The 25169-nt window shown below is 45.0% G+C and overlaps 1 protein-coding gene across 1 annotated transcript in view; it reads left to right on the forward strand.

The window, feature by feature from the left end:
- POLE (DNA polymerase epsilon, catalytic subunit) overlaps positions 1–25169 on the forward strand; it is a 76244-nt gene that overhangs the window by 40511 nt on the left and 10564 nt on the right. The window contains exons 26-42 of the mRNA XM_043979360.1: positions 5134–5348; positions 5633–5735; positions 6187–6267; positions 6349–6471; positions 7767–7979; positions 8251–8460; positions 8938–9081; positions 10611–10751; positions 14556–14709; positions 14794–14900; positions 16272–16448; positions 16563–16786; positions 18523–18743; positions 19065–19269; positions 21425–21598; positions 22346–22471; positions 22921–23053. Of these exons, the coding sequence (XP_043835295.1) occupies positions 5134–5348; positions 5633–5735; positions 6187–6267; positions 6349–6471; positions 7767–7979; positions 8251–8460; positions 8938–9081; positions 10611–10751; positions 14556–14709; positions 14794–14900; positions 16272–16448; positions 16563–16786; positions 18523–18743; positions 19065–19269; positions 21425–21598; positions 22346–22471; positions 22921–23053 (2751 nt within the window). The remainder of the gene's footprint in view (positions 1–5133; positions 5349–5632; positions 5736–6186; positions 6268–6348; positions 6472–7766; positions 7980–8250; positions 8461–8937; positions 9082–10610; positions 10752–14555; positions 14710–14793; positions 14901–16271; positions 16449–16562; positions 16787–18522; positions 18744–19064; positions 19270–21424; positions 21599–22345; positions 22472–22920; positions 23054–25169) is intronic.

Here is a 25169-nt window from a genome sequence, read left to right on the forward strand (position 1 = left end):
ACCCTACTGCTGAGAGAAGGAAGATGTGTCAGCACTTTTCCTTCAGTTGCTCAGAATCCAGCTTCCTTTTAGTGATATTGCATTTACATCTTTGGTCACTCTGCATGCTGTCCTTTTAATTTTGTTTCTTTGTTGTTTTAATCTTACTTTTTGTCGATAGTGTTTTTAAAATTACAATTTTATTTTATTTTATTATTTTTGCTGGGCAATGGGGGTTAAGTGACTTGCCCAGGGTCACACAGCTAGTAAGTGTCAAGTGTCTGAGGCTGGATTTGAACTCAGGTCCTCCTGAATCCAAGGCCGGTGCTTTATCCACTGCGCCATCTAGCTGCCCCACAATTTTATTTTTTTAATCAGCAAAAGTCCTTCTCCCCTTCCTTACCATCCTTCCCTTCAACTCCTACCCTCCACTCCGTCCCATCCCCTTGCCATTCTTCTTTGAAGATCATCAAGATAGAGCAGAATCACTCCTCTGATGATAGGGCACTGAGGGGACACGTGTATCATCTTCCCGTGTGAGAAGTAAACAGTTTATCCTTGTTTAGTTCATTATGACTATTCCCTCATCTTTACCTTTTTATGATTCTCTTAATCAGCTTTGTTTGTACTTCAAGTTTCAGTACAACTCAGATCTTTTCATTAGGAATGCTTGGGGGGCAGTGGATAAAGCACCAACCCTATTCAGGAGGACCTGAGTTCAAATTTGGCCTCAGACACTTGATACTTACTAGCTGTGTCACCCTGGGCAAGTCACTTAACCCTCATTGTCCTGCAAAAAAAAAGAAAAAAAAAGAATGCTTGGAAGTCCTCTGTATCTGTATTAATTAAGGTCTATATTTCTCCCATAGGATTTTAACTCAGTTTTGTGGGTTTGGTCATGTTTGACTCTTTGTGACTCCATGTCCCACAGCATGCCAGGCCCTTCTATCTTCCACTTTCTCTCAAACTCTGTCCAAACTCATGTTTGTTTTTCCATGACACTATACAACTCAGGTTCTGCCATCCCCTTTTACTTTTGCTTTCAATCTTTCCCAACATCAGGGTCTTTTCCAGTGAGTTCTGTCTTCTCGTTATACTTAGTTAGTTTTACTGGATGAGTTATTCCCGGGTGTGTGTGTGTGTATGTGTGTGTGTGTGTGTGTGTGTGTGTGTGTGTGTGTGTGTGTGTGTGTGTAAGTAAAAATCCTTTGCCTTCCAGAATAGTGTTTTCACAGCCCTTTGTTCCTTTATAGTGGTGGTTACTAAATCATGTGTGATCCTCACTGTTATCTTCCACTTTGCCCTCTGATTCTAAGATCTGGGCTCTTCTTAAAGTATGATGTTCAGGTTACTTTTTTGGTTATGACTCAGGTACAATGATTCTTAAATTCTCTCTCCTCATTCTGTTTTCCAAATCATTTGTTTTTCTCATAAAGTCACTAGCTTCCATTTGTTCAATCCTAATTCTTATGCAATTATTTTCTTCAGAGAGCTTTTCCATTTGGTTTTTCATGACTTTTTTTCATGACTTTCTTGCATCACTCTCATTTCTCTTTCCATTTTTTCCTCTACCTCTCTTTATCTTCAGAGTCTTTTTTGAGTCCCTCTATGGCCTGAGACCAATTCATATTTTTCTTGGAAACTTTGGATGTAGGAACCCTGATGTTGCTGTCCTCTTCTGAGGGTGTACCTCAATCTTCCTTGTCACTGAAGAAACTTTTGTAACGATTGGAATGATGCCACCTGCTGGAGACTTACTGTAGAAAAGCCCCGCCATGAAAGGAAGGTCTTTGAGGGCAAGACCATGCGTCTTTTCTTTGGTGTCAGGAATTGACGTTTGCTGGTGGGAGGAAGAAGGGGGAGCTGGGCACTCTGACTCACTCTCTTTTTCCTGAGGACTCTGGCAGAGAAGGGAGCTAGAAATGTGCTCTCCCTTTAATAGATAGATGAATGTAGGCCTTTTCTTCTCTTTTTATCAAATTCTCATTCTCCTTAATAAATGTTTAAAAGTCTAATTCTTGCTAGAGCTTATAATTTATTGGCGACCACCCATTAGATATTTTAGACAGACTAGCTAGAATTTTAGCACTTAACACTTTCTATGGTCTGCATCTTTCTCTGTCTGTTTTTGCTATGAGATGCCTTACATTTGCTTCTACTTTTTCAGTCCTTTGACTTTGTTTTGATATTTCTTGTCCTCCCAAGAAGTCATTACCTTCTGTTTGGTTCATCCTAATTTTCAAGGAGTTTGTTGCATGGACAAGGTTTCATATATCTTGTAACAATCTATTAATTCCCTTTCAATTATTATTTTTTTTTAATGTTCGTTTCTTTTAGTTTTTTTCCTCTAGTGTTATAAATTTCTTTTTGACTCTTAATTTTTTTGCTTCTTTTTAAAAATCTCCTGTTTGCTTTAAATTCTTGCTTCCAGGGGCAGCTAGGTGGCACAGTGGATAGAGCACCAGCCCTGGAGTCAGGAGGACCTGAGTTCAAATCCAGCCTCAGACACTTGACACTTACTAGCTGTGTGACCCTGGGCAAGTCACTTAACCCCAATTGCCTCACCAAAAAACAAAAATAAATAAATAAATTCTTGCTTCCAGGAATTGTATTTGAATTAGTTCCTAAGGTGTAATTTTCTTTTGGGCTTTGCTTGTGGATATTTTGGAGTAATTTTCTTCCAGTTTTATGTCTTGAGCATCCCTGTCATCACAACAGCTATTTTTCTTTTTTTTTAGTGAGGCAATTGGGGTTAAGTGACTTGCCCAGGGTCACAACAGCTTTTAATGATGGAATTTTTTTTGTGCCCATTTTTTCAGCCTACTTCCTGACTCCAGACTTGTTAGGGCCAGACTCTGCACACTTCTTGAAGGAATGTCTGGGCTGGTGCTGTTGGGGCTTTCTTGGGGTACAGCATATAAGGGACCAGCAAGCTTTCATTATTCTAAAGTGGTCTGACCCAGGGCAAAATCTGATGATCACTTCACCCTGTTACACTTCCCTCACCCCCCTGCCCCAACCTTCCCCCTCCCTGGGATCTGAGCTTTGAAAATTCATGACCTGGGTTTGGGTCGGAGCAACATGCCTATGGGCTTGCCCTGTTTGGAGTTCCAGTAGATTGCTGCTGGACTCACCCATTCTCAGCCAGCTGGGAAGCTCTGTCGATTCAGTGACAGAACTGCAAGTTTCCCTTTGTTCTAGGATTCCTTCCCTGGTTATTATGCTGCAGGCTTTAGACTGAGATGGAAGCTGGAACCCTGCTCTACTTCTGGGGTCTAAGCCATATAGCTGCATGCTTGTTTCTAAGCTTGCTCCTTGCTTGGTACACAGTCTGGGACCTGTGGCTGATCCTCACTGTAGAAGGCCACCCTTAAGTTCACATCCTTTCCTTGGTCTGCTCTGGATCTGTGATCTGGAACTGGGGAGTCAGCAGCAGATCTGCCAGTCCATACCCTGTGCAGTTTTGTCTGGATCTCTGAAGCTTCCACAGTTTTTTAACTCCTCTTTGATTTGGAACTTGTCCTGGCATATATCTCCCTGTTCTAAAATGTTCTGCACAGCTATCCTGGCCAGACTTTGTCCCCAGTGTCTACAGATGGCTTTATCTTGCCATGCTGACCTGGGCTAGAAAAATGATTTATTCTGATTTTTTTTTTTCCTTGGGTCTCCTGATCAGGACTCAATCTGTTGCATGTTCTAGCACTAATATCTTTCTTTTTTAAAGTTTTCTTAATATCTTTTGAAGTTCAGCTTAAACATCATCTCGTACATGAGGCCTTTCCTGGTCCCTTAAGCTGCTAATGCGCCACCCCCCAATTATCTTTTATTTATTTTGTATGTGTTTCGCTCTTATTTTTGTGTACGTTTATATGTACAAATGCGATTTTCCCCCTATAGAATGTAAGCTCTTTGAGGGCAGAGCTGTTCTTATCTTTGTAATCTCACTGCCCTGTCCAGTGCATAGTAGATATTGAATGCTTCCTAACTGATCTCCTTTGATCCTTAGAGTGAATCTGGGAGGTGGGTAGTACAAGTATTATCCTCATGTGTCAGACGAGGAAGCTAAAGTTGAGAGAGGAATGGGCTTGGCTGAGGTCATGGAGCTAAAAGTGCCAGTTAGGTCTCCAGCTGAGGTCTTCAGAGCCTCTTTCTAGCAGCCACTCCCCAATACTGTGCTGCTTAGCCTTGTTTTGTGCATCTCTGAGGAGGGAGGCACAAGTCATCAAAAAGTGCCAGATTCCCTCTGCCTCTGGAAGCAAGTACACCCTTAGGCTTAGTGAATTCTAAAGAAAGGAAGTTTTCCTCACTAGTGCTTTTCTTTTTTAAAAATTTCTTTTCTTTTCTTTTTTTTGTTGTTTTATTTTTGTAAAAATTTATTTTCTTTAATTTTTTTTTTGGGGGGTGAGGCAATTAGGGTTAAGTGACTTGCCTAGGGTCACACAGCTAGTAAGTGTCAAGTGTCTGGTTAGATATGAACTCAGGTCCTCTTGAATCCAGGGCCGGTGCTTTATCTGCTGCGCCACCCAGCTGCCCCCACTAATGCTTTTCTGAAATCTCCCTCAACTAATTTAGAGAATCATGGAATAGTAGAGTTGGAAGGGATCTTCAAGATCATTTATTCTATCCCCCCCCCCCCCTTTTTAACAAATGTAGAAAGTAAGGTTAAATGGGGCAGTGAGGTGGTACCTTTGATAGGGCCTGGAGTCAGGAAGACCTGAGTTCAAATGCATCTTCAAACACTATTTACTGACTGTGTGACCCTGGGCAATTCACTTAATCCTGTTTGCCATAGTTTGCTCATCTATAAAATGAGCTGGAGAAGGAAATGGCAAACCAGTCTAGTATCTCTGCCAAGAAAACCCCAAATGGGGTCATGGAGAGTCAGACACAATTGAAATGACTGAACAACAACAATAAAAGGTTAAATAACAGCTGAAAGGTCAAAAGGCAAGTGGCAGGTCCCGGAATAGAACCCCCATTCTCCCAACCCCCAGTCCCATATATTTTCCATGATATTCTGCTGTAAATATATTCAGGCTATAGAGATTGTGAAATGGAAAATTCCACATGAGGGAAGATCTAAGGGAAAATTTTGTTAGGCCTCAGTGCTTGTTAGCATATCCCTAGAATTGATTTGTGGACTCTCTTCCCCAGGCGGCCAACATGCCTGACTCAGAGCTATTTGAGCTGATCTCTGAAAACCGCTCCATGTCTCGGAAACTGGAAGACTATGGAGAGCAAAAATCCACATCCATCAGTACAGCTAAGAGGCTGGCTGAGTTCTTGGGGGATCAGATGGTGAAGGATGCTGGGCTGAGCTGTCGCTTCATCATTTCCCGCAAACCTGAAGGGTCTCCAGTCACAGAGAGGTAATTATTACAAGAACCCCAGGTGGCAATGGTGTGGTGAGAAAACCCGAGTCAGAAGTTTAAGAAAAGATGTGCACATTCGATCAAGCAAGATTCAACATTAACTGAATTAACAGCATCATTTCTGGGATATCTTAGATTGGATTATAGCCATTTTACAGGTCAAGCGGTGGCCTTTGTCAGGGATGATAAATGGGATGAGGAGCGCATTCTGGCCTGGATAATTGTGTAGAGGGGTGCTGGGTCCGTTTGGCAAATAACACAGATGTTGCTGTGTCACCTAGGGCCATCCCACTTGCCATTTTCCAAGCAGAACCCACAGTGAGAAAACACTTCCTCCGGAAATGGCTGAAGAGCTCTTCCTTACAAGACTTTGACATTCGCACAGTAAGTGACACAAGTTCTCTATGCCCCGCACCTCAGGAAGGGAAATCCCTATTCAGGACTCGTCAGGTGTTCTCTGTGCATGACACCCGATGCAAAGGCTTATGGATCTGAAATTGCAAGAGACCTCAAGGGCCATCTAGTCCAGCCATCTTGTGTTACAGATGGGGAAACTGGGGCTCAGAGAGGTTAAGCCACATGCCTGTGGGATGAAGCAGAGATGAGGTTTGAACCATCGGGTGCTCAGAAGCGAAGCCCAGCACTCCATGGCCTTCCTTTTGTGAAGCCCAGTGAGTTTCTAGTTATAGAACTATGATCACTTGGGAAGCTAAAAGCGATAGATGACTGGTACGCTGGCAGAGCCTGATGCCGGCGTAGAATAGACAAGTACAGGGGACATCCAGTGGCTCTTGGTCCTCTTAACTGGGTTTTTCTGCACCCCATTCGTATATAGATCCTAGACTGGGATTACTACATTGAAAGACTTGGGAGTGCTATCCAGAAGATCATCACCATCCCTGCGGCCCTGCAGCAGGTAAGACTGAGAGCTATAAGGAGGAGGTCCAGGCCAACCTAGACAGATACCTTTCCCTGACCCGAACGCATGCTTTCTTAGGTAAGGAACCCAGTGCCACGAGTCCGACACCCTGATTGGCTGCATAAGAAGCTGATGGAGAAGCACGACATATATAAGCAGAAGAAAATCAGTGAGCTGTTTATCCAGGAGGGCAAGAGACAGGTAAGAAAGGCCTTGCTGAGGCCGGATGAGGGGTACGTTGTCAAGGGGACACGAGAGAAAATGCACAGCAATGCCATTGTACAGGATCGGTATTTGAACCTACTGGATGTGGCTTATCTCAACAATGAGGCTTTTATGGCTGCCTTAATGTCTCATTCCCAGCCTGACCAGCTCATTCTTCACCCCAGCCCCAGGGAACACGTTCTCCTTTTCTGCTAGACTTAAAAGCATCACCTCTTGCTTTTAAGTTAAAACTGTCCTCTCTGCAGCCACTTAACTGTGATCTGATATTTCAGTCCTTTCTGGATTCCTCCCAGCATCTCTTGCAAATCTCATTTCCCTGGATCCTTTTTCTTTCTCTAAAAAAAATTTCCTTCAGTAAATGCTTCCTACTGTGAGATTAAAATTGGATATTAGATCATAAATCTCCCCTACTTAACCTTTCCCTTAATTTATCTCCCAGACTAGTAAATGGAAGAAGCTTCTGGTTTTCTAGTTAGAGCTTTTATTGTATGGTAGTCACAAGGTGATGTTGATTAGAAGGATAGGAAAGTAGAAATACAATACAAATTGTCTTAAGTCTAGGCTTAGTCTATATTCCGTATAAAACTCACCAAAAGCCGAAGGCCACCTTTGGGGAGAGAGACCGAGTCAAGCGCGTGCTGTTAACCGAGAGCCGGGCCGAGTCAAACTCCAGTCCGCGTCTGTCTGTGCAGCGCAGCCAGGAGACCAGCGGAGCAGGAAAAAAGGCCCCACTTCTGTTCTCTCCTTGCCTTTTAAGCTCGTACCCCAGAAGTTGAGTGCTCAGCAGGCAATCGCGTGTGTCGCAGGCGGACTGGTGTGCGTAGCTCATGCTGTTGGTCTCCTCCCCAAAAGGGTGGTCCTAAAAAAAAACTGGCGTCTCTCCATTATCTAACCGACTGTTAAAACTTTTTACCATACTACTCTCAAGTATTTTCTGTTTCATCTCCCTCTAGTCATTAGACGTAAACGTGTCTGATTTTTCTTTTAGTGGGAAATAAAATAGTATTTATTCTGCTTCCTTTTTTTTCTTAAGAGCTTGCTTTTTCCTTAACATCCCACCAGCTGGGACACATTATGTGGTCTGTCAATCAGTTATGACATCCTCATCTTGAAAACACACTCTGATGATCCTAACTAATGTGGTAAGGGAGTAGTAGTTAGATAAGAAATTGCCAGACATCAGATGCTTGGTTGTATGGGGTATAAGTTACCACTGCTGATGGCTCACATCCTCTCCCATAGTCCTAGACTGTTTGGTTTCTTGCTTCTAGGTCACCGTCAATCAGCATGCAGAGGGTAGCCAGGGACATGAGATTCTGGACATGGAAGACCTTGGCCTGAAGAAGCCAGTGCACTCAGCCATCCCGATTGCCACCAAAAGGAAGCGAGTCCCTGTAGAGAGCCAAGAAGACTCCCAGAATTTGGAGCTGACCCAGTCCTGGCGAGAAATTTTAGGACAACCGCCATCTCTTGGTACAACCAAGGTAAAACAGTGAAGGGGTTGAGTGGCTCTGATTGAGAAGGGGGATGCTGGAGGCTGAAACTCCTCCTTGGACTTAGTTCTCCCCCAAGGGACCTGCTGTAGCTTCTAACCTTGTGGGGAGGTTGTGGGGAGTTGTCTGACTCTTAGAGCATGTCCAAAGGGAGACACTCTTGCAGGATGTCTAGAGGGTAAGGGTGTTGTCCTTGTTTCTGTAGCTTTTGTTAGATTTTTCCCTTTCTGCTAACACTGACCCTCTCACACTTCCTTTCCAGGAAGAGTGGCTCGTGTGGCTCACATTCCATAAGAAGAAATGGGAACTACAGGCCCGTCAGCGCCAAGAGCGAAGGAAGAGACGGCGTGTAGAGACTAGGGAGGGCATGCTGAGCTCAGGGGTCATCCGAGATGGGCCAGCCACAGGACTAGGGCACTTCCTGCGAAGAACAGCTCGTAGCATTCTGGACCTGCCTTGGCAGATTGTGCAGGTCTGGAGAAGTTATTCAGATGGAGGGAGAGGGTGGTTTCAGGGAGTGCGGTGAAATCAAGTCTATCATCTGGCATAGCCATTTGAGGATTAAGCTTCAGAGAAGTGGGGCCTTGGGATAGATGAGGAGAGGCTGATTGTTGCCCATGGCCTGCATCTGGATGGAGGGAGGAGGAAAAAGGCAGGATTTAGATTTCAGGGTTAGCTCAGTTCATGCAACACTTTGATCTCCCTGGAGAACGACAATAACATGTAACAATGTCTAGTGCCATTCTTAGGTGCAGGCTAGGGGAAAGAGGGCAGATCCCGCGGTGTGAGCTGGCATTCCTAGCAGACTGGATGGAAGGCCAGACACTGGTTCTCTGGGCCATATTCTGCATGTGCTTTTTGGCAGTGGCTTTGTCTTCAGGATTTGGGCAAAATGAACCAGGTCACAGGGCAGGACTGTTCCTGTTGTATGCTTTGTTCTTTTCTGCAGATCAGTGAGACCAGCCAACCCGGCCTTTTCAGACTTTGGGCTGTCATTGGCAATGATCTGCACTGTATTAAGCTGAACATCCCACGTGTGTTTTATGTGAATCAGCGCGTGCCTAAGGAGGAAGATGGACCTTCTTTCCGTAAGGTACTAGAGGCGGTCTGTGTAGCATGGGGGTCATGAGGCACTGACTAGGTTAGCGAGAGTGGTCGGCTTATACATTTTGGTAACCTACTTGGTCCTCCTTTCTTTGTGATCCTGCAAGAAAGTCTGTCCTATCTATTCTAGACCTGAACCAGCCTCTCTCCCATACTACTGTCAGCGTGGGAAAGGATAGGCATCTGATGATGTCTAGGCCTGACATAGCAAATTGTTACCAGAACTGTGTAGGGCAGGGGTCTGAAACATGGGGCCCGAGCACAGCCCAGACCAATTTAAAATTTCATTGGGAAATATTTAACAAAATAAAAAAAAATACAGCAAAACACTGGTAGTGTTACAGTTTAAGATTAAGTTGCTGTGGCCCCCAGAAACTTTTAGCTGTGATTTAGTGGCCTGTGTTTTTGAGTTTTGACAACATTGCTCTGACGGGTGGAACATAGAACTTGGACTCAAAAGACTAGGGTGTTAGTCTCAACTCCTAATTTTCTGTAAGCTTCAGTTTCCACATCTGTAAAATAGAATACTTCTGCCCCCTTTCTTCATAAGGTGGTTACGCCATAAGTAACTTGTAAACCTTAAAGTGCTATAGAATCACTCGTTATTAGAATTATACTCCTTGGGTATTCAGGCTAGTGTCTGGTCTTGAGCTTCCTGGCCAACGGGCTCATTTATTTCATCAGAAACATGTTACTGAGGGACTGTCTAGCACTGTGGGAGGGGTCAGTGAGAGAGCCCCTGCTTTCAAAGTCCCAGGCAGTTCGGTAGAGAGCCTAGACGTATATACTGAAATAAATACAAAATTGTACTTTGCTGCATGAAGTGCTCAGATGGGCGGGACCAAGAACGAGAGCTAGAGATGGCAGAGTTCACTTAGGACAAGGGAAGTCAAGGCTTGCACTTGAAGGAGCAGGATTCTGAGAAACAGAAGAGGAACTAGGAAGACCTTTCTGGCAGGAAACTAGTATGAGCATCACATAGAGAGGGAAGGGAAGGAGCATGAGGAGGTCGGGCTGGCTGGCAGAATGATGGGAGGGGAGTGGAAAGAGAGGACCAGGAGAAGCTCAAGCGTGCTGGACTCAAGTGTGCCTGTGAGAATCATGAGTGGGAGCAGCAGAGTGCCCACTTTTCCCTGGCACCATTCCCATGGGACTCACTGGGGCTGTGCATGAGACGAGTGACTGTCTCTCCATTCATGCCCCAATTCTAGGACTTCTCTGGGATCATAGAGTTAGAGTCAGCAGGACCTTAGAGGCCACCTAGTCCAACCTCCCCAGTTTGTGGATAAGGAGACGGGTTGAAGAGCATTAGAAGAAAGTCTTGGGTGGCACAGCTGGGATTTGAAGCTTGGCGCTTGGACTCCCAATCCCGGCCTTCTTCCCCCTGCCGCCTGCTGCAGCCATGGCCATTTTTGTGGTCTTGGCTAGGGGAGCCACTAAGAGCTGCTACGGACTGTCCGTTGATTTTTTGCAGGTAGTTTGAAGACTATTCTAAAAAACACACAATTCTTTTATCAGGTGAACAGAGTCCTCCCTCGTTCCAACATGGTCTATAATCTGTATGAGTACTCGGTGCCAGAAGACATGTACCAGGAGCATATCAATGAGATCAATGCTGACTTGTCTGCACCAGATATTGAGGGCGTATATGAGACCCAGGTAACTGTCCCTTTGAACAATTCTAACTTCGAGATCTGGTGTAGGAGCTGTATTTACCAATCTAGATCATTCATTCATTCATTCTGCAAATACCAACTATGTCCAAGGTCCTGCATTAGGTGTTGTGGGCTCCAAAGAAGTGTAAGATATAGTCCTTATAGGGCAGCTAGGTGGTGCAATGGATAGAGCACCTGCCCTGGACTCAGGAGGACCTGAGTTCAAATCCAGCCTCAGACACTTAACAGTTACTAGCTGTGTGACCCTGGGCAAGTCACTCAACCCCAATTGCCTCACCCCCCCCCCCCCCCAAATATATATATATATATATATAGTCCTTACTCTCAGATATCTTGACATGTAGTTGGAGAGATTTAGCAAACAAGGTCTGCCTAGACACAAGGTGGTATGAATAATTTGTTTAAGCAAGCAGAATTTATACATGTGGGTGAGTGCTGTTCTCTTCAGAGTTGCCCCCTTGGGAGTATATAGGCTTATTCCAATAATGCAGTCTTTTTAAACATTCTTGCAGTTTGAATTTCAGAACAAACTTCAGAGGTCATAATACTGTTTTTCTTTTTTTGTTTTTTTGATGAGGCAATCAGGGTTAAATGACTTGCCCAGGGTCACACAGCTAGTAAGTGTTAAGTGTCTGAGGCCGGATTTGAACTCAGGTCCTCCTAACTCCAGGACCAGCACTCTATCCACTGCACCACCTAGCTGCCCCCCAATAATACTTTAAAAAAAAAACATGCTCAGTGGTTTTTGTCAAGGGTGGATTTGTGTGTTGGAAACAGCAAAAATGGTGTGGCAAAAAAATCCAGGAGTCCTAAACTGAGTCCTAGCCTTGCTCACACACTAGCAATGATGAGCAAATCACTCAGTTTCTTCGGTTTTAAAATGGGGGTTAATATAAATGCACTACCTGCTTCACAAGCTTTTTGGGAGGAAAGCACTTTGTACAGTAAACTATGTATGTAACTCAAGCCGTTATTCAGAACCAAATCTCGTGGATAAGAAGAGAGTCAATGGGAATTACCATTCTTGGTCCAAAAACAAATACAGTTATAAAGGAATGAGACTCTCTTTCTTGTGGCTTGAAACTCCACCCAGTGCATTCCGAAGGAGCAGAGCCACATGTGTTTTCTTTTCTTTTCTTTTATTCTTTTTTTTTTTTCCGGGGCAATGAGGGTTAAGTGACTTGTCTAGGGTCACACAGCTAGTAAATGTCAAGTGTCTGAGGCCAGATTTGAGCTCAGGTCCTCCTGAATCCAGGGCCAGTGCTTTATCCACTGTGCCACCTAGCTGCCCCCCACATGTATTTTCTAAAATGGTGACACTAATGAAGTTAGCTCCAGGCTTCCCAAAGGTTCTTATCTCCAGCCCCTTCTTCTCTTTACTTATCTTCCATAGATGATTTCCTGTACATACTGTGATCTAACCAGGCTTGTTTACTCACTGTTCTTGAGTTCTCTTGATGCTGCACCAACCATCCTCTATCTGCACTGCCCTCTCCCCTCCTTTCTACCTCCATATACACTTCAAGAGTAAGCTCAGATCCCACCACTTGCATGATGCCTTCCCTGACCACTGAGGCCCAATTAAGTCCTCCTTACCCAGTAGCACCTGCTGCCTGGATCACTCAGCACTTAAATGGGCTTAGAATGCCTCATTTTTCTCACATATATATGAAAGGCAACTGAAAAGTAAGGAACCTTTTTTAATTTGAAAAAAAAGTCCAACATGCCAGAGTAGATGTCCCTAAACAATTACTGTCAAGGTAAGGGTTTTGAACAGAAAGTCATAGGGAATCATTCAAAAGAGATTAAGAGTAGTGTGATGTAAGGGGCAGCTAGGCGGAGCAGTGGATAAAGCACCTGCCCTGGATTCAGGAGGACCCGAGTTCAAATCCGGCCTCAGACACTCGAACACTTACTAGCTGTGTGACCCTGGGCAAGTCACTTAACCCTCATTGCCCCGAAAAAAAAAAAAAAAAGAGTAGTATGATGTAAGCAGCATTTTAGGAAGTTTCTTGTGGCTTTTGCACATATCATAGGTTGGGTGGGAAGAGAGCCAGCAGAGATGCCAGTTGTGAGGCTGTTGCAGTGATCTGAGCAGTGATGTCTGAGGGCTTAACCAGAGGGAGGGTGGGCAAAAAGCGATGGGAAGGAGAGGAGTAAAAGTATTATATCTCTGAGTTAGAATTTATAGGACCAAATGGGAGCCAAGGGAGGGTCAAGGATGACTCAGAGGTTTTGAGACTAGCTATCTAGGACAAGGACTTTTCAACTTTTTCAACCCTTTTCACTTGAGAAATTTTTATATGACCCCGTGTATATAGGTATGTAAAATAGGTATACCTAACCTTTTATTTTTGCAAATTGTTCGTGACCCCCATATTCAGTTATGCAACCCCACATGGGGTTGCAACCCACAGTTTAAGAAGCTTTGATCTAGGGTGGTGAACCTCTTGGCCTGCAGAGGGTGGAGCTGAACAGATAGAGAAGGCAAGAGCTACTATGCAGACTAAGACAGAAGTTTGTTTTCTATAGTGAGGGAAATAGCTTGCAAACAAGGAGGGAAGTTAGACACATGTGCCGGGTGAACCTACTTTAGTGTGGGCCGATCACAGTACTTCTACCGATGGCTACACAGTGAGCTGTAGCGCTGACCATGAGGGGCAACAGCAACAACGGGACAAGTTTGATTCATAGTGGGGCTTCGTGACCGGAACTTGTCCAAGCTCAGAGAAGACCTGGTGCTGGTCAAAGCAATTCAATAATTATGTGAAAAATTCTGGGATTTTGCTGTGGCTGAGATCATCTAGAGGGTTAGGACAGAGGATTGTTGTTATGTCAACCTTAGAGCGTAGCTTGCTTGTTGGGCCTCAGCTCTGGAAAACAAGGTATCTCCTATTATTTTGACAGTAGCTAGAGCTACTAGATCTAGATAGTGGATAGAGCACCGGGCCTGGAGTCAGGAAGACCTGAGTTCAAATTTGGGCTCAGACACTCACTAGCCATGCGACTCTAGGCAAGTCACTTAACTCTGTTTTCTTCAGTTTCTTCATCTGTAAAATGAGTTGGAGAAGGAAATGGCAAACCACTCCAGGATCTCTGTCAATTGAAAACCCCAAAAAGGGTCATGAAAAGGCAGACAGTTGAAACGACTGAACAACAACAAATATGGGGTAATAATGGACCATTGATAGTAGTGAAGGTAGGGTCTGGTGCCTCTTTGGGAAAGAATTCCAAATCTTGGCATTCAAAAGAACCTCAGGGAAAGTCTGGTCCAACCTGTAGCTGACTAGCCGACCTATGCAACAGCTCCTACGAGGGGGTCATCTGTTCCTCATTGGCAGATGTGGCATGAAGGAGACCTCACAACCTCCTGAGGTGGGCCTTTCTACTTTAGGGCAGCTCTAGTTAGGGAGTTTTTCCTGATATTGAACCCAAACAAGAGGATGAGTTTGCTCTTAGATGTGCTGCCTTTGCAGCTCTTCTCCCTATCTTACCTTGAGTCATATGACCTCGTCACATGGATGGGGACTGAGCTGTCTCCATAGCCCATTCTTTTTTTTTTAAATAAATGAGAATCCATTTTATTTATTTATTTATTGGTGAGGCAATTGGGGTTAAGTGACTTGCCCAGGGTCACACAGCTAGTAAGTGTCAAACATCTGAGGCCAGATTTGAACTCAGGTACTCCTGACTCCAGGGTTGGTGCTCTATCCACTGCGCCACCTAACTGTCCCTCCATAGCCTATTCTTACTGCCATGCTCTCTGCATTTCTCCACTCCTTTCCAGGTGCCATTGTTGCTACGGGCTGTTATCCAATTGGGTTGTGTGTGTATGGTCAGTAGGCAGCTGGTACAGCACCTCACAGGCCGAGAGGCTGAGACCTTTCCTCTAGAGTACTTGGAAATGCGTTCCTTGGCACAGTTCAGCTATCTTGAACCAGGTATGACTTCCACTGATTTCCCTTACCTATCCCTGGGGTGGGCCCCTTGTGGACTACTGGGCTTAGTGATCTCTTGTTCTTCAGGAAGCATCCGGCACATCTTTCTGTATCACCACTCTCAGGGCAGCAAGGCACTTTTTGGGCTCTTCATCCCCTCCCAGCGCAAAGCCTCTGTGTTTGTCTTAGATACGGTAAGTGATTGGCACTCTGAACCTCCCAAAAGAGACCAGAATAGGTTGTTAGACTGGACTAAGTTTGGCTCCAGAATGGTGGGGAGAAAAATGACTCCTTAGGGAGAGGAGTGGGTTTTGTTTGTCCATTAAGTTTTCATTGATGTCTTTTGATTTTTACATCATCATAATTTTCCCCAGTATCCATCCTTCTCCCAAACAGCCATGCCATAGGACAAATAGTGTTTTTTTTAAGAGCAAAAAAGAAAAGAGGAAAAAAATTGGCATACCTGATCAATACATTGAAAAAGCCTGAAAATGTGAAATGTGTAACACCTGTGGGCCTCCCACTTCTGAAAAGCAGTGGGTTGGGAAAGTCCTCATATTTCTTTTAGTCATACTTCATCCTTATAATTTAAAAACATTCACTTTTGATTTGTGTGTGTGGTCATTTCCATTTACATCATTAGTCATTGTCTTTATTGTTTTCTTGACTTTACCCATTTCACTTTGCATCAGTTCATGTAGATCTTTCCTTGCTTTTCTGTATTCATTACATGTCATTTATTATAACACTAATATTCCATTATGTTCATGTAGCACAATTTGGTTTGCTATTCCCCAGTCAATGGATAGCTAATTTGTTTCAATTTCTTCGCTATCACAAAAGGTGATGCTATAAATATTTGGGGGTCTATTGGGACTGTTTTTTCATCAGTGGCTTCCTTGGGGTATAAGCCCAGTAATGGAATCTTTTGGGCAAAGTAATGGACATTTTTGTTGCTTTGTTTACATAATTTCAAATTGCTTTCCAACATGATTTACCAATTCAAAGTTCACAGTGAATTGTGTCTATCTTTCCATAACCCCTCCAACATTGACTGTTGCCATTTTTTGCCATCTTCGCCAATTTTACAGTATGTAAGCAGAAGCTTTTAGGGTGTTCCTTTGTATGCCTTAATTCTTAGTCTTGCATTCCCACCATCCTTGGGCCATTTGGCTCCCCAGGTCTGAAAGAAAGCCATTCCTAGAAGTATTTCCCTCTCTCTTTTTTTTTAAATTATAAAAGTATTTTATTATTTTCCAGTTACATGTAGAGATAGTTTTCAACATTTGTTCTTATAAAATTTTTAGTTTCAAATTTTTCAACGTCCCTCCCCAAGACAGCAAGTAGTCTGATATAGGTTACATATGTACAATCACTTTAAACATATTCCTAGAAGTATTTCTCAAGGTAGCCTGCCCCTATTTGAAAATCAAGTCCCTGACCTCAGTAGGGTCCTGCCACCCTCCTGCCTCATCCCCCTAATGTGTCAGTGGCTTCCATGCCTTCAGCCTTTCTGTACCTATGACAGACTAGTGTGACTCAAACGTGAGCTTTGATTGGGACAGGTGCGCAGTAACCAGATGCCAAACCTGAATTCCATGTACTCATCAGAGCACCACCTGCTGTTGGAGAAGGTGGGTGCTGAGCTCCTGCCGCCAGACAAGCACATTTTCGAAGTGCGAGCTGAGACTGACCAGAAGACTATCTACAGAGCCATCCAGCGACTGTTGCTCGGCTACAAGGTGAGATCTTGTTGGGAGTATTGCCATCTTTGGACTGTCCCCATAGCCTCTGTCCCACCAAACTGCATGTGCCTGTGTGACCCGTCTTTTGTCTCCCCTTCCCCTTTCTCACAGGAAGAGCGCAGGGGCCCCACACTCATTGCTGTCCAGTCCAACTGGGAGCTGAAGAGGCTGGCCACTGGCATGCCTGTCTTTGAGGAGTTCCCATTGGTGCCGGTCTGTGTGACTGATGACATTAGCTATGGGGCCTTGGACTGGCAGCGTCATGCAGCCCGGCGCATGATCCGGCACTATCTCAACCTGGACACTTGCCTGTCTCAGGCTTTTGAGATGAGTAGGTGAGTGAGAGAAAGCCTCCTTGCATGCATTAGGGAGCAGATAGAGCCTCTGGTACTGAGGGGGCGGGATGAGGAGGTCACTAAGATGGTGTCACCCTCCCTTGCTCCTCTGGATTGGCACGAGCTATTGTCCCTCGAGCATTTCCTCCGTTATTCTCCTGCTCTCTTTTTCTCAATCTTCTGTCTCCAGTGTGTGTACCAGGTGACACCATGGATCACTTGCTCCTCCTGACACTCTGGCTTTTTGTGACAGAAGGGGCAGGGCTATGAGCATCGATGCCTACTGCGTGCCAGACACTTGGCAGATATCATTGCATACACGACCTTCTCTGGGCACTTCTCTTCACCGACCACTTCTCAGGCTCAAAGTTCATTGTTCATCTTAGCCCCTCACTGGATGTCCATGCAGGCCTTGCCCTTTGCATCTTCTCTTTTTCAGTGATCTATCATCTCCTCTTTGCAGATGACTCCCAGATCTTATGTCCAGGCCTGGTCTCTCTCCTAAGCTCTAAGTATCCATTCTTTCTAACTGACTTTTTAAAACAGAATGTCCCGTTGACATTTCTATCTCATGTCCAAAACATATCCAAAATTGCACACGTTATTTCTTCCTCTAAACTCAAGCTGCCTTCCAAATCTCCCTTTTTCTGGCAAGTGCTGTGCCAGTCACCCAAGTTCACAATCACAGTGTCAACCCTGCCGCTCCCTCTCCCATGTAACCAGTCACTTGCCGGATTTTGTTTCTAGCTCCATATTTTCTCTCTCATCTGTCCCCTTCTCTACTCATAGCCACCTTGTGGTGCGAACCCTGATCACCTATTGCCTGTGTTACTGTAAGAGCCTCCTAATTGGTTGCCTGGTTTCCTCTCTTCCCTCCAATCCATATTGCACATCGCTGCCCAACTGATTTTCCTAAAGTACAGGTTTAAACATAGGACTCCATTTGTCAGTCACCTCCTATGGCTGGTCCCTCTTTAGGATCAAAAAGAAGCTCCACTGCTCGGCTCTGAAAACCCTGCGCAGCATGGCTCCGGCCTACCTTTCCAACCTTGTTATATGTCATGCCCTCCCCAGCACTCTGGGGTTCAGCCAGACTGGCTGCTTTGCTGATCTTCCATCCGTGCCTCCTTCTTGGGATACACTCCTCTATCACCTCTGTCACTTCCAATCCCTCAATTCCTTCCAAACTGTGCTTGGAATGCAATGATCCAAGACGGTCCCAAAGGACTGATGAGGAAGCATCTCCAAAGAAAGAACTGAGATTGATGGAACACAGACTGAAGCATGCTATTTTTCACTTTCATTTTTTTCCTTTTTTCAAGTGTTCTTCTACAAAATGACTAATGTGGTAATGTTTTACATAATTGCACATGTATAACCTGTATCAGATTGCTTACCACCTCAAGGAGTGGGGAGGTGGGGAGGGAAGGAGGGATAGAATTTGGAACTCAAAACTTCAAATAAAGGAGTATTTACTGAGGAAAAACAACAATGGTGCTTGAGTGACTGATGCTTTCTATAGGAGCCTTTTCCTGATTTCCTCAGCCACGTGTCCCCTCCCACAATGTACTTTGCATTTGTTTTGTATTGCCACCCCCTTCTCCCCAAATGAAAGCTTCTTGAGGCAGGGACTGTTTCATTTCTTTTACTTTGTTCTGCCATTGCCTGGGACGTAGTAGGCACTTCATAAATCTTTGATGAATGGTGAGTGTGGGCTTTTCTCTCTCTCTGGACAGGTATTTTCACATTCCTGTTGGGAATCTCCCAGAAGACATCTCCACCTTTGGTTCAGATCTCTTCTTCTCTCGCCACCTCCGTCACCATAATCACCTGCTCTGGCTTTCCCCTACATCCCGCCCTGACTTGGGTGGGAAAGAAGCAGATGATAATCGCCTTGTCATGGAATTTGATGACCAAGCTTCAGTGGAAATAAACAATCCTGGGTGTTACTCCACTGGTGAGTGTGTGTGGCACCCATTCGAGAGGAGTGGGCCACGTGGTGATGGGGTTGGTCTCTGGAGCGCCAAGGAGAATGTTGCTGTTTTGTTCTAAGGGCTTCATCCCGTGGTGTTCCTCAGTACCTCAGGATCCCATTCATGGAACCCTGGCTATGTGTGGGCCAAATGGCAGTCATCCCCTTCTGTGCCATGACTTCTGCGTGGTCAGCAGAGGGAACGTCAGGAAAGAGCTGCTCCCTATGGGACCACTGAAGGGCAGTTCCAGTGAATGCTGGTGGTGATTGGTTTGGGGACATGATCTGTGGGTTTTCTGTCAACAGTATGTTTGGAATTGGACCTCCAGAACCTGGCAGTGAATACTATTCTGCAGTCCCACCATGTTAATGATATGGAGGGAGCCTCCAGCATGGGCATCAGCTTCGATGTCATCCAGCAAGCCTCTCTGGAAGAAATGGTCACAGGGAACCAGGCAGCCAACATCCCAGCCAGCTATGACGAGACTGCCCTTTGCTCTAACACATTCAGGTATGGGCTCAGTCCCTCCCCAACTGGGTGTTTCACTTCCTTAGTGCCCCACGAGGCTTCATGGAGCAGCTGCCTGTTGGTATCAGACAAAGAGTGTAGTGTGTCAGAGCTTTTTAATCCAGCCCCATCATTGGACACCAGGAAACGAGATGACTTAGCCAGTGTCACACGAGTGCTTGTCCCCATTTTGCCAGAAAAGGAACTGAGACCTTTAGGGTAGGTGCTTGGCTGAAGGCCACACAGCCACTGTCAGGGGCTCTTACCTTACAATTCTTCATACTCTCTCACAGCTGGGTGTGAAACTGGTGAAGCTTCATTTCTATTCTAGGGTATTTTGTTTTTAATCTTTCTGCGTTTTGATGCCTTTGTGATTTTTTTTTAGGAACCATGAAACTTTTTGTAGAAATTTGGTAACCTTAAATTGTGAATTCACATGCTGTGTGAATTTAGGCTCACTTTCATGGTACTCAGGTTTGATGTTGCCTGTTAGCGATTTGGTATTCAAACTCAGTTCATGGGGACAGCTAAGTGGTGCAGTGGATAGAGCACTGGCTCTGGATTCAGGAGGACTTGAGTTCAAATCTGGCCTCGGACACTTGACACTTACTAGCTGTGTGACCCTGGGCAAATCACTTAACCCCAATTGCCTCACCAAAAAAACCCCCCCAAAACCCAAACAAACTCAGTTCTTGTATATTTTGTTGGCAGGGTCTTAGTTATTAACTCTCTCACCCTTTTTTGGTCTTTTCAGACTTCCAGTTCTACTTAATTATCCATAACTGGCATTAAATAATAGCAGAGTTTTTTGTTTGTTTGTTTTGTTTTTTAAGAAGAAACTAAGGATGTAAATAGATACCACCAAGGATTTTACTGTGATAGACTGATGGTGGCTTTGAATATGTATCTGACATTGCTGGGTGTGTTCAGTGGCACAGACAGGAAATTAGTTGGGTGGTTTATCCTAATTTGAAAGACATTAGCATACATGCTGTGGGTGCCTATTGTAGTTCAGAAAGAGATAAACTCTCTTCTGGGAGGTGAGAGAAGACTTCAGTGAGGAAGTAGGAGTTGAATCAAGCTTTGAAGGTTGGCTAGAAAGCAGAAGAGCAGAGGGCCCAGAGGATGGCCTTTTAGTGGGGAGAGTATCCCAAGCAAAGGCCCACAGGCAGGAATGTGCTTCCGAGTTCAAAGAGGATTCTGGCTGGAGTCCGTGCAGAGGCTAGCAGGACATGAGGCCTTGCAATGGTATCTAGGGGCATTCATTTGAATGCCAGGGCAAGGAGGTTAGAGTTGATCCCTTAGGTCATGGACTCATCAAAGAGTGGTGGATATGATCCGAGTTTTACTTTCAGAAGCTCATGGTATCAAAGTGGGCATTTGCAGAATGGGCAGGAAGAGGAGAGGCTGGAAGTAAGAAGAACAATTAAGAAGTCCTTGTGATAATAGTCTAGACTTGAGACGAGGAGGACACAATCAAGGATAGCAACAGTGAGAAGGAAAGGAAGGGAGAGAAGTGAGGTATGTGGTAGAGGAAGGAGCAATGTGACTTTTGTAGGCTGTGGTGTATAGAGGTTTAGATTGATATTGCTGTACTGCAGTGCCTCTGGTTGGGCAGGGGACAGCCACACGTGTCTGGTGTTTACTAGAGGAGACTCTTGTCCACTAGTGGATTGGGTCGGGTGGCCTCTTAGGGTCCCTTCCCATTCTGAAATTCTATAATACTGTCACCTCGGTTTTTGTTCCTGTTTGAAAGATGAAGATGTAAATCAAGTCTAGAGTGGTAAACTTTGTTGCCCAAGGTCAGATAGCTAGTGGCATGGCTGTCCTTAAGCTCAGATTTTGTGATTCCCCAACCATTCCTCTTCATTATTTCAAGTCAAAGACAAGGAGCAGTCAAAGGCAGCCCTGAGATTTCATGCTTTGCACAGTGTACACTTTTTCATTCAACCATCCCGAAGCACCTGAGAGAATAGTGAGGTCATTGGCACCCCTGTTGGTTTGGGACAAGGAGGTGAGGTAGCAGGGAGGTGACAAGTTGTTTTTTTTACTTGTTGGGTTTGAGGTGGTAAGACATGCTTGTGGAAATATCCCCAAGAGGCAGATGGGAATGGACATGTGATAAGAGGTTATTCTTCTCTCTGGGCCTCTTTGACAGGATCTTAAAGAGCATGGTGGTAGGCTGGGTGAAGGAGATCACTCAGTACCACAATGTCTATGCTGACAACCAAGTGATGCACTTTTACCGCTGGCTCCGGTCCCCATCCTCTCTCCTCTATGACCCTGCTTTGCACCGGACTCTGCTTAGCATGATGAAGAAGCTCTTCCTCCAGTGAGTAACCTCTGAGTTCATTAGGAGCCTAGTGGATCAGTGGGGATATCATCTTTCTGGATCTCCTGTCAGAAGGCTGCATTGTCCCCAGCTGGGGCTTACTAATGAGTTCTCCAGTAGCTAAGGGTTGGTACATATAGAATCCTAGATTTTCTGTGTTGGAAGGGAATCAGAGGCCATTCAATCTCACCCATCCCTGCACAAGAAGTGCCCTTCAGGTGATCATCTAGCCTCTGCCCGTGGGCCTCCAGTGGCAGCCATGTTGACATCATGGTGAGAAAGCTCCCAAGGACCGCAGCATGGGCTGGCTTACAGAACACAGCTCCCTTTCTCAGACAGGTGGCCTGGTACACAAGAGGAGCCACCTTCTTATTCAGAGGTGATCCTGGGGCCACAGTGATGGGCATTTTAATAGTGCATTTTTTACAAATGTACATTTTTAATAACAAAGTTCTACCATCTGTGGCATGTAGGCATCTCCTTTACAATGTTCTATCGTACATTGTTGTGTATGATAGAACACCTCTCATCAGGAAGTTTTGCTTGGTATCCAGCATAATCGTGGTTCTTCACAATTTGCATTCACTGCTCCCCTCCTTGGCCAAGCAGAGCAAGCGTTATCCTCCTTCCACAGAAGTGCCCTGTTGGATTGATAGAGCCCACTCCCCTGGTAGAGAGGATTTATGGGAAAGCCCCTGCTGCTGCAAATCCTCCCTCAAATGCTGGGTCTCCTGTTCTCCAATTCAGGCTTGTTGCTGAGTTCAAACGCCTGGGCTCCTCCGTCATTTATGCCAACTTCAATCGCATCATCCTTTGCACCAAGAAGCGTCGCATTGAGGATGCCATCGCCTACATAGACTACATCACCAACAGGTGACAGTCAGGGGCAACCTCATCACCAAAGGGAACCTTGGGGATATGGTAACAGTTCCCTAGGACTGCCACGTGGCTACATGTAGAACAGTGGCTCTCCTTCTTGGGCAAGCGGCTTAGTTCCAAAGAAGACATGGTTTGGGAGACTGTGGTGGCTCTCAAGCTGGATTGGGGATGGGCAGCCACCTAGGGCAAACACATTCAGGACCACCTTAAATATTTTTTGTAATCACAGAACATTCCACTCATTGTGCCACGTATTTATGCTGTCCTATACCATGTTACAGTAAAGACGCAAGGCCTCTGGTGGATTGTGCCATGGAGCGGGGGCATGATGCCCAGTCTTGCTAAGGGCTTCCATGTGACAGACCAGCTGAGTTGGCTGTTAGGATGTTTGAGCAAAAATGTAGTCTGGTCCCTTGAGCATGCCTGTGTTACTGCATTTTCAGCATCCACTCCAAAGAGATCTTCCATTCCTTGACGATCTCCTTCTCCCGGTGCTGGGAATTTCTTCTCTGGATGGATCCTGCTAACTATGGGGGAATCAAAGGAAAAGTTCCAAGCCGTGTCCACTATGGGGAGGTCAGTAGTGACTTGGTCTTAGAGTAGTATTTGGAGTGGGGAAGTTGCTGGAGATGGACCTGTGAAATGCAATGCATCCACAGCCAAGCTTATTTGTTTTTTCCTCTAGCCTTACACTTCATCTGAAGTTGTTATCTCTGTCCTTAGGCCCACTATCCACCCAATCACCTAGTTCTAATCTTAAGTCTTATCTTTGACTCTCTCCTAGCCCTTATTTCTTATATCAAATCATTCACCAAATCCTGTTACTTGTATCTCTCCCACCTCTCCTCTCCTCTCTGTCCCCACTTTTGCTAACCGAATACCAACTACCTTTATTCCTTCAGAGATACTTAGGGGTTTTACTCTCTCCACTTTTTAACCTGTTTTCTGAGTATGGATTTGTTCAAATCCTTCTTCAGCCTAGCAATCACTTAGTTACTCCTTCCTGTCTCCCAATTAAAGTTCAGATTCCTTTGTTAGACGTTCAAAGATCCTTAGAATGTGGTGCTTCCCTATCTTTTCAGCCTTGCCTCATGTTGCTCTGCCCGGTCCTCTGTTCTAGCCAAACTGACCCATTTGCCACATGCACTTTTCTTCCTGTTTAGGCCTTTCCCCACACAGTTCACTGTGTCTGCCATGTCTCCCCATCTCACTTCACCTGTTAATAACCTGACATTTATATAGAACTTGGTGTTTCTAAAGTGCTCTTCATGTGTGCATTATCTTCCTTGATTCTTCCAGCAATCCTATTAAGTATGTCAAAGAAAAAATATCAATACTAATTCGATACTCCGCGCTGATATGTTCAACTGCCAGAAATGATTTTATTTAATTTCACATTGATATCCAAGAATGTCTAGCTTGGAGAGAGAGGGAGAGATGTTCAATGTGGCATACTCTCCCATGCCCTCCAGCGGGACTCACTATCCCAGTGATTTCCCAATTACATTTTTTTTTTTGCAGGGCAATGAGGGTTAAGCGACTTGCCCAGGGTCACACAGCTAGTAAGCATCAAGTGTCTGAGGCTGGATTTGAACTAAGGGTCTCCTGAATCCAGGGCTGGTGCTTCCACCTAGCTGCCCCCTATCCCGGTGATTTCAAGTAACATCTGTAGAAATCCTGAACCAGGAAAAGAACACAATATATAAAAGTAGCTGGGTAGCTAGGTGGCGCAGTGGATAAAGCACTGGCCCTGGATTCAGGAGACCCTTAGTTCAAATTCAGCCTCAGACGCTTGACACTTACTATCTGTGTGACCCTGGGCAAGTCACTTAACCCTCATTGCCCCACCCCCCAAAACCCCCAAAAAATAGTATATAAAAGTACACCTTGGGTTAACAATCCAGAATTATTGTGTAACCAAGCTCCTCCCCCATTCCTCTTGGACCACTCCCCTCAGGAATTCCCTAAGAAAGGCTTTAGCTTTTGTTCTACCCACTTTCTTGCTATTTCTGTAGCATTCCTTAATATTTCTAGGAAATCTATAGAGGGGATTTTTTTTCATATGCTTCCACAGGTACTAAAAATATTATTCCCATTTTACAAATGAGGAAACAGGTTCAGAAAGACTGTGGCGTGGCCTTGTCTCTGGTCATGTGGCAAATGTGTGTTCAACCTCTGGTTTTCCTGACTGGCTACACCAGGGAAGTGATATAGAGCACCACCCTACATGACCCAGGTAGAAATGGGGCCACCGAACCATGCAGAAGGATCTCTGTGGAGAGCATATTATGGACTTTGGAAACCACACATTGATATTATCTATGCTCTGTTGCATTGTTATTTTGTTAACTATTTTCCGATTACATTTTAATCCTCTGGCATTGGGCCTGCAGGCCCAGGCCATGTGTTTGCTGCCTCTGAGCTATACACACTGCTGCATCTCCAATGAAATCCTACTCATTCTTTAAAGCCTAATCCAGATGCTACTTTACATCAGTAGTTACCTTTTCTCCTTGGGACCTCATTTAGCACAGGATTGACTTTTCTGGTACACTTACTAGGTTTTATTTTATATTATATGTGCCTGGGATAAGGATTAAGCCTTTGGTAATTTCACTGGCTAAAGGGAACTCCAGGTGAGGAAGCTCTCTCAATGCAGTCGGACACTTCCTCTGCCACCTCTGATCACCTA

This window comes from Dromiciops gliroides, chromosome 1 (assembly GCF_019393635.1).
Source record: "Dromiciops gliroides isolate mDroGli1 chromosome 1, mDroGli1.pri, whole genome shotgun sequence".
NCBI classification, from domain to species: Eukaryota; Metazoa; Chordata; class Mammalia; order Microbiotheria; family Microbiotheriidae; genus Dromiciops; species Dromiciops gliroides.